The sequence below is a fragment of the Elaeis guineensis genome, chromosome 6 (genome assembly GCF_000442705.2).
Source record: "Elaeis guineensis isolate ETL-2024a chromosome 6, EG11, whole genome shotgun sequence".
In the NCBI taxonomy this organism is placed as follows: domain Eukaryota; kingdom Viridiplantae; phylum Streptophyta; class Magnoliopsida; order Arecales; family Arecaceae; genus Elaeis; species Elaeis guineensis.
Window position 1 is genome coordinate 78,008,872 of NC_025998.2, and position 9,682 is coordinate 78,018,553.

The 9,682-nt window shown below is 33.2% G+C and overlaps 1 protein-coding gene across 1 annotated transcript in view; it reads left to right on the top strand.

Annotated features, from left to right (window-relative positions):
* LOC105035961 (lysine-specific demethylase JMJ31) overlaps nucleotides 1–2,199 on the top strand; it is a 121,197-nt gene extending 118,998 nt beyond the window's left edge. The window contains exon 15 of the mRNA XM_073259543.1: nucleotides 2,076–2,199. Coding sequence (XP_073115644.1) covers nucleotides 2,076–2,090 — 15 coding nt within the window. The 3' untranslated portion in view covers nucleotides 2,091–2,199. The remainder of the gene's footprint in view (nucleotides 1–2,075) is intronic.
* Nucleotides 2,200–9,682: the final 7,483 nt, after the last annotated feature.

Consider the following 9,682-nt stretch of genomic DNA (forward strand, 5'->3'; position numbering starts at 1 on the left):
GATTCTAAGCTATTTTACCATAAATCAGTCATATTGCCTCTAAAAGGTGAAAGCCTTTGAAAATTTAATCTTTCATTCTTTTGCATTTCAGCATTTCTGTTTTTGATCAGTTGTGGATGGTGCCTCAAACTATACTTGGTAATCTATATAATAATAGTAAAGCAATACACAAGTATTAGGAGTGGCACTTTGTGTTGATACGTAAGATTAGAAGATAATCTTCCTTTATGACTTGGCCCAATTATCTAGCCCACAAAAGCCCAACAAAAATAAAAAAAAATTGGTTCCTAATTGGAGTCGGAAAGCTCGTCGGGGAGGAGTCAAACTCCTCCCCTCCGACTCTATTTAAGGGGGGAGATCCCTTCTTCCTTTCTCCCATGAAGAAAATCAGAGCCAAATGGCGAGGATCGTCGAAAATCGCTCGCAGAAGAATGACTCTGTGTTCGTTCAATTTTTTTGCTGGAAAGCCTCGTGCGGCATCGAAGGTGAGCCTCCTCCCCTTCCTCTCTTTTCCTCTTTTCTTTCCGTGCTAGTGTGCACGCTCGTCGGCGATCGGAGTCACTGAATTTCTTTGAGAAAGGGGTTTCGGTTTTGTTTGGGTTTAGGCGCTGGTGGTCGCCGTCGGCCACTGGATTTATATTTTCTTGGGTGGTGGGTCGTCGCCCTCCTGTCGATGGCCGACCCATGTCGGTTGCGCCGTCAGTTGGCTAGCCAACGAAGGGATTTGAGATCTCCTATTTCGGTCCAAGGCAAGCCGCGGGAAGAAGAAGGAAAAGAAAAGAAAAGAAAAGGAAAAAAAATAAAAAAAAAATAAAAAAATTATATAAAATAATAGGACTCTCTCTCCTCTTTCTCTTGTGAAGAAAAAAAAGAGAAAAAAAAAGAAAGAAAAAAAAGGAAAGAAAAAATAAATAAATAAATAATGATATAAATAATAAAATATAAGAAAGAGAGTTTTTTTTTCTTCTCTCTCTTCCTTTAGTCTGAACTAGTATTTTCTCTCTAGAAATGGATTTTTTCTCTCTATTTGATTTTATGAAATCAACGAAGAAACCTCGGTCCTATCATTTCGAATCTGATTTGATTTGATAGTCAAATTTTAGATCATTTATATCCTAATTAGATTTTGATTAGATGAAATTAGAAGATCGGACTCAATCTAAACCGTTGAAATATGGTATTCATATTCTTTTTAATTATTGAATTTGATCTCATATAGGTATCGTTGACACCTGATAATCGGATACTGTGATATGATTTATAAACCGAAGAATTTTGAAAGAAAATATATAGAAATATGTGGATTTATTGGAATACATTCGAGGTAAGTAATGTTTTACTTTTTCTAGATTTATTGATAAATTATAATATATTTTTCTGATATGATTTGAGAAACGATGCATGAATTGGATGAATGATATTTTGTTATGAAAATATCTTATTTGAAATGTTATGATGAAGCATGATTGAACATATTGAATTCATGATGCATTATATTGATTAATTTCGATACTACATGATTATATATTTTCTTATCAAAATTAGAATATGAAACATGATTTATGAAGAATTCTGATATAAGAACAATATAAATTAACAACCTGACTATGTAAAGGACCCTGCTAATGGGAGCATATACGTTGGTAATTGATTTGTCCTGAGGGTTTATGTTGTCAGCGAGACCAGTGATATGTCATCAGAGAGACCAGCGACAAACTGCCAGTAAGACCAGCGATTTCGAAGGAGTTTGCTGCCAGATTATTCGTAGCTCACCGTAAGAAGATACACGGTATTATGACCCTGTCACAGAGAAAATATGGTCATAGCTCATGGTTGATGAAAAAAATTTAAGGACGAAAGAAATTGAAATCTCGAAAGAAACTCGAATTTTTGAAAAAAAAATAAATTTGGCATGAACTATATTGTGTAATCGAAATTGATTTCAAATTGATGAATCCTATATGCTTATTTTCTATAAATAATTATTTACTTAAATACTTGATTAAATCTGTTGAAAGTTATCATTGCTCATTGGGCTGTCTAGCTCATTATCTCTTATTTTACTATTTTTACAGATGTTGAGGAATTAAGATGATACAAGATAGGAACGGAAGAGTGATTAGAAGCAGAACTTCCATACTTTTATTTAGACTGAAAGTCTTATTGAATTTAATATAAGGCTTATTGAATATTGTGAAAGTTATTGAGATATTAAAGTTGAAATTTGGATTGTTATCTTTTCGATTTAAATTATTTGACTAATTGTTCAGCTGTGAAGTATTGGTATCGTGATAAGATGCCTTGCATGTTTATGGAAAGAGTTTCCTATGAATATGCGGTGGTTGTCATGACCCTCGATTCACAATCTTAGATCGGAGGCGTGACAATTAAAGTGGTATCAGAGCATTAGTAGATAAACTAAGATGTGTATAGAATGAGTGTCAGTGGATAGACACTAGGAATATTATGGTGTAGATTTTTGATGATTATAGTGAGAGAAATCTTTATAATTTTTGATTAAACATTGAGATTATGTATTAAAGAATCACAAGAGATTATGACATATAGAGTTTGAAATATGATGGATGATCTATGGATTATGATATGATTAGTTAGATTTTGATCGAAAGTAATTACAAAAAGATTGACATGAAATTTTATTGTGCATTGTGGTTATTAATTTGATCATTGATTATTCAAGTGAATCGTAAGTTCAAATTCGATATAAGAATAATACTATGATATTACTTCTAGTTGAGAAGTTGACTATTATTGGCAAGATAAAGATTTGATGATAATATGTTGTTCCAGGATGGGCTAAGAAAGTCTTTTATGATGCTTGATTGGAATATTTATCGAAATTGAACTTGGTATGTGGATCATATATATAAAGTAGCATATTAGGATGAATGCATATTTGGAGATATTACAAAGAAGTCTATTTCTTATTGATGAAATCGATTATGAGATTGTAAGATATTCATTATGTCAGAATCTTTAATTATCATCCTTAGATCTAAATAATAGATCTTATTTGTGTCTTTTAGAGACTACATGATGTGTATAAAATTTCAAGTTAAAGATTTCGTATCTAAGTTGATCAAGAAATTTTCTGATATTGTTGTTTAGATTGTTAATAAAAAACTGCTATATTTAGATTAAGATAAAAGATCCAATTTATATTTATTTGAGATTATGGGATCTATGTGAATTTACAATTTAAAAATTTTAGATTTAGGAATTGATATGGAGCTTTTTTACTTTTGTTAATGAGGTTTCTGATTGAATCTATTAAGTAGAGAATTGATTTTTTAAGGCTTGTATGATTGTTATGAAAGGATGCCTGATAGATATTGAAAATCCTGATGATAGAAATTTTAGAAAAGATAATAATTTAAAATTCTTATATGTTTTGATTATGTCCTAATTTAATGGAGTATCGAAGAATTTTTTCGTTGATTTGACTTATAAAGATTTTGATTTAGAATTATCGAATTGAATTGACATGAAAATTAAGATTTGATTCATATTGATTATAGTAAATCTATATGATGGTTTTAAATGTGATATTGAACTCAAGGATTAATTAAGATTATTGTATACCAGTAAAAGTAGGAATGAGAATAGGAAGTAAATTTTTGGCTTCAATTGAAATTTAAAATTTTAGATCTTTTCTATTGATAAGATAAAAAAATAATTTGATCAAAATTTTTTTTAGTGAACCTAAGAAATTTTGATTGTTAGAACAGAGTGCGCAGTAGAAGCATGGTGATCTGGATTACTTTGAGTAAGTCAAGAATGTTGATTCTTTGAGTTAAAGAATTATAATAGATAATATAATTTGATACAAAAAATTTATTGATATTAGAAAAAATAATATTTTTAAAAAAATTTTGGATATTCTTAATGTGATTTTTAAAAGTAGTGCTTCCACCTACTATTCTACAAAAATATTTAGCATTTTAATTCTAGGATGAGTAGATCCTTGATTTTTAATTTTAGATTTAAAATATTTAGAAATAGATTTTTTTTATCTTAGAATTGAATTTTATAATTCTCTATTTATTAGAAAAAATTTGAGATTGTTTATCGAACATTGATTTTGATCTTAGATTTTTAAACTCAAATATTTATCTATGGAGAATGTGGTAAAATTTATTTATGATCTTGTGATAAATTGATTAAATCATAAGTAGTTAAAGATTTTTTATGAGAAATTTAATATCTTTATCTAGAATTGAGAGATTAATTTTTGTTGCTCCTAGATTGATTTTGATGATTACAAAGTAGATTGAAGGGATACAATATTTTAAAATGAAAAAGTCCTTATGCTCTTCAAGGACAAAATCATAATTTTACTAAAATCCTGATTTGATAGTACCATTTGGTAGAACAAATGATTTGAAATCTATTGGTGAAAATTTCATTGTGTTTGGACTTATATTTTTGAAGTTATGAAGGTTTGAAGTGCATGAGTCGACTCATGAGTCAACTCATGGCACTGTGAGCTGATTGGCACGCAAAAATTCTCCTTGGTACGCTAGTTTTCTGGCTTGGCACGACCTGTGAGTCGACTCATGAGTCGACCCACAAGGCTTGAGTCGACTCATGAGTCGACCCCTGCTAATTTGAGCCAAGAAATTCCAGAAAAGCATTCTCTGGTTTTTGCAACAGAGGTCGACTCATGAGTCGACCCCTGAAGCATGAGTCGACTCATGAGTCGACCCCTGCGACGGGAAATGTCAGCAACGGCTATTTTTTTGCCCGTTTTAATTGCCATTTATGCTTCCTAAAAATCCTCTAACGGCTCTTTATCTGTCTAAATTGTTTTCTCTTGCTTCTAATACTACAAAATGCTTAATTTGATGAAAGAAATTGCAGATTAAATAGCGGATCAAACGTGAAATCAAACAAGAAGAGAAAGAGAGGAAAAAGAGAAGAACAGAAGAGAGGATCCGAAATTTGCAAGAAAAAGCCTGAGATCAACGAAATATCCATAGAGAAAAGGAGAGAGGATCCACAATATACCAGAGAGATTGTGAAAGAGAAAAGGAAGATCTTTCAAGGAGAGAATTCTTCACGCCTATCGTTTCAACCTTGATCTAGAGATCGTTCAAAGCTTTCAAGAGATCTTCAATCAACAATCAACCTCTTCTCAAGCGTTCAACCGTTCATTCATCTTGAGAAAATCTGAAAAAGGGGTTCTTCATTTGAGTAAAGCTTTTATTGTTATATTTGCTCATTTAAGGAGCTGTTATTGTATTCATCTGTGCTCTAAATATTCTTACTCTTTGTGAGTTTTTGCTCTTATTTTTGGAGGATTTCCAAAACAAGGAAAGGTTGATCCGAACCTGAAATCGGAGTGTTTTGGATTTGCTTGTACCCGGGAAACAAGTGTTCTAGCTTGGGATAGCTAGGGTCGGAGTTTCCGACGTCTTGTATTCTAGCTTGGGATAGCTAGTGTCAGAGTTTCCGACGTTTTGTATTCGGGTTGAATACAAAGGATAGTGGATTGAAATTCCCAAGTGGGATCTTGGGGAGTGGATGTAGGTGCAAGGTTAGCACCGAACCACTATAAATCCTTGTGTTTGTGGTGTGCTTTATCGCTTTATCTTATTTCTTTATTATATCCTTGCAATACTACTTTAGGTAATTAATATTGATTTAAAGCCATTGTTTTGTTCTTCATAAGTTATTTGTTGGGCTTAAAATTTTTAGAAACCCAATTCACCCCCCCTCTTGGGTTGCATAGCTGGGCAACAAGTGGTATCAGAGCCAGTGCTCTAGCCCTTCTTTGATCTAACAATCAAAGAGCCAAAGATCTATGGCAATCCATGTTGGAACTTCTCTAGCTGAGGGGCAATCAACAAACCGACCTCCACTTTTCAATGGGTCTAATTACACCTATTGGAAAGCTCGGATAAAGATTTTCATACAAGCACTCGACTATGATATGTGGAGTATCATAGTGAATGGTCCTCACACACCCACCAAGATTATAGATGGTGAGGAGTCAACCAAATCTGAGAAAGAATGGGATGAGGTTGACAAGAAATTGGCACAATTAAATGCCAAAGCTATGAATGTTCTTTATTGTGCACTAGATGCTAGTGAATTTAATCGCATTTCTACTTGTGCATCTGCTAAAGAAATATGGAATAGGTTAGAAGTCACCCATGAGGGAACAAATCAAGTAAAAGAGTCTAAAATAAACATGCTTGTACATAAATATGAATTGTTCAAAATAGAGCATGATGAGTCCATAACTGCTATGTTTACTCGTTTTACTGATATAATCAATGGTTTAAAGAGTCTTGGCAAATCTTATACTAACAGTGAACTTGTAAGGAAGATTCTCAGGTCACTGCCAAGAACTTGGGAAGCCAAGGTGACTGCCATCCAAGAAGCAAAGGACTTGAACACTCTACCTCTAGAAGAGCTTCTTGGATCCTTGATGACTCATGAACTTAGCATGATGCAACATCAAGAGGATGAAATCAAAAAGAAAAGAACCATTGCTCTCAAATCTACAACTTCACCTGATTATGAAACAGATGACTCTGAAGATGAAGATCAGGATGAGGAGATGGCTCTCATCACCCGGAAATTCAAGAAGTTTCTAAGAAAAAGGAAACAGGGGATGAGAAAGAAATTTACAAAAGGGGATCAAAGCATAGAAAAGGAGAAAGATCAAACCCCTATATGCTACGAGTGCAAGAAGCCAGGACATTTCAGATCCGAATGTCCTCAATTGAAGAAAGGTCCAAAGAAATTCAAAAAGAAGGCAATGATGGCGACCTGGAGTGCGAGTGATGACTCAAGCTCCGACGAGGAAACCTCAACCGAACAAGCCAATCTGTGCCTGATGGCACATGAAAATGAGGTAACTTCTGAATCCACTAGTGAATTTACTTTTGAAGAATTGCATGAAGCTTTCTATGATTCAATTGATGAATTAAAGAAACTAGGGAAGAAAAACAAAGAGCTGAAATTGGAAAATCAGTCCTTAGTGAAACAAGCTGAAATTCTTTCAATTGAAAAATTCACATTGATTCAAGAAAATCAAAACTTTAAGGATGAAATTAACAGGCTGAAATCTATAGTAGATAAGTTCACCTTAAGTTCAAACAAGCTAAATATGATCCTTGATAATCAGAAAGCTATATATGATAAGGCTGGACTTGGTTATAAACCCCTGAAGAAACAAAAATTTTTGAAGGATATTTATGCAAATTATTCAAGCAAAAAGCCTACAAATATTACTTGTTTTAAATGTGGAAGAATAGGACATAAATCATACACATGTCTTATTAACAAATATGCAAACACAAAGAAAATATGGGTTCTAAAAGGAACCATTCTGACTAACCTGAAAGGACCCAAGAAAGCTTGGGTACCTAAGACAGAAACTTGATCTGTGCTTGCAGGTGTGTCTAGCATCCTAAGAAGGAAACATGAAATGGTATCTTGACAGCGGATGCTCGAGACACATGACTGGTGATGAATCACAATTCATCACGCTTGATGCTAAGGATGGAGGGATGGTCACCTTTGGAGATAATGACAAAGGAAAGATCATCGGGATAGGTAACATTGGTATCACTCCCTCCAAATACATTGAGAATGTTTTACTTGTTAAAGGTTTAAAGCATAACTTACTTAGCATTAGTCAATTCTGTGATAAAGGGTATAAAGTAAGTTTTGAATCATCTGTATGCATTGTGACGAGTCCTATTAACGATGGCATTAAATTTATAGGACATAGGCATGGCAATGTTTATATGGTAGACTTGAATGATTTAACTAAATTAGACATGCAATGCCTAGTTTCCTTAAATGCTAAAATAAATGAGACTAGTTGGCTGTGGCATTGTAGACTTGCACATATTAGCATGCATTCTCTTTCAAAATTAATCAAAAAGGATTTAGTTCTCGGTTTGCCAAAATTGAATTTTGAAAAGGATAGAATTTGTGATGCATGCCAATTAGGTAAACAAACTAGAGTATCATTTAAATCCAAAAATACTATTTCAACTTCTAGACCTTTAGAGCTCTTACATATGGATTTATTTGGACCAACTAAAACCACTAGTCTAGGAGGAAAACGATATGGATTTGTAATAATTGATGATTACTCTCGTTTTACTTGGATTTTCTTTTTAGCTCACAAAAATGAAACTTTTCAAATTTTCACGAAATTTCATCGAAAAGTCACTAATGAAAAAGGGTTTTCAATTCAAAATATTAGAAGTGATCATGGAACGGAATTTGAAAATCATGACTTTGAAAATTTTTGTGATGAAAATGGAATTGGCCACAACTTCTCTGCTCCTAGGACACCCCAACAGAATGGGGTAGTTGAAAGGAAAAATAGAACCTTAGAAGAAATGGCCCGTACCATGCTCTGTGAAAGCAACCTTCCAAAATATTTTTGGGCGGAAGCTATTAACACAGCATGTTACATTTTAAATCGTGCTTTAATAAGACAATTTTTAAAGAAAACCCCCTATGAACTTTGGAAAGGAAGAAAACCAAATATTGCCTATTTTCATATTTTTGGTTGCCGATGTTTTGTATTAAATAATGGCAAAGAAAAACTTGGTAAATTTGATGCAAAATCAGATGAAGCAATCCTTCTAGGTTACTCCTCCACTAGTAAAGCATTTAGAGTGTTCAACAAAAGAACCTTAGTAGTTGAGGAGTCCATACATGTTGTCTTTGATGAATCTAACGATCCTCCTTCAAGGAAGAATGAGGGTGTTGATGATGCAGATCCACTAATAGAAGGTATGAAGGAGATCACTCTGAAAGATTCAGCAACTCCAGAAGACAAGGATCAAGAAGATGAACAAAATGAGAAAGGTGAAGAAATTCAAGAACAACCTCAAGGTACAAATGACTTACCCAAGGAATGGAGGTATGTTCACAACCACCCTAAGAAATTAATTATCGGTGATCCTATGCATGGGGTAAAAACACGTTCTTCACTTAGAGATGTACTTAATCATTGTGCTTTTGTATCTCAACTTGAACCTAAAACTTTTGAAGAAGCTGAAAATGATCATAACTGGATTAATGCTATGCAAGAAGAACTCAGTCAATTTGAAAGAAATAATGTTTGGACCTTAGTGAAAAGACCTAAAGATTATTCAATAATTGGCACAAAATGGGTCTTTAGAAACAAGTTAGATGAGCATGGAAATGTAATTAGAAATAAAGCAAGACTGGTTGCTAAGGGATATAATCAAGAAGAAGGAATTGATTTTGATGAAACCTTTGCACCTGTTGCTAGATTAGAAGCCATTAGACTTCTACTTGCTTATGCTTGCTTTATGAAATTCAAACTATTTCAAATGGATGTTAAAAGTGCATTTTTAAATAGATATATTTCTGAAGAAGTATATGTAGAACAACCCCAAGATTTGAAAATCATGCTTTTCCCAATCATGTCTTTAGATTAAATAAAGCTTTATATGGTCTAAAACAAGCACCTAGAGCATGGTATGAAAGGCTAAGCAAATTTCTACTAAATAATGGTTTCTCAAGAGGCAATGTAGACACAACCCTATTTATTAGAAGAAACCAAAATGATATGCTAATTATACAAATTTATGTTGATGACATAATTTTTGGGTCTACTAATGAATCCCTTTGTCAAGACTTTGCTAAGCTTATGCAGGGA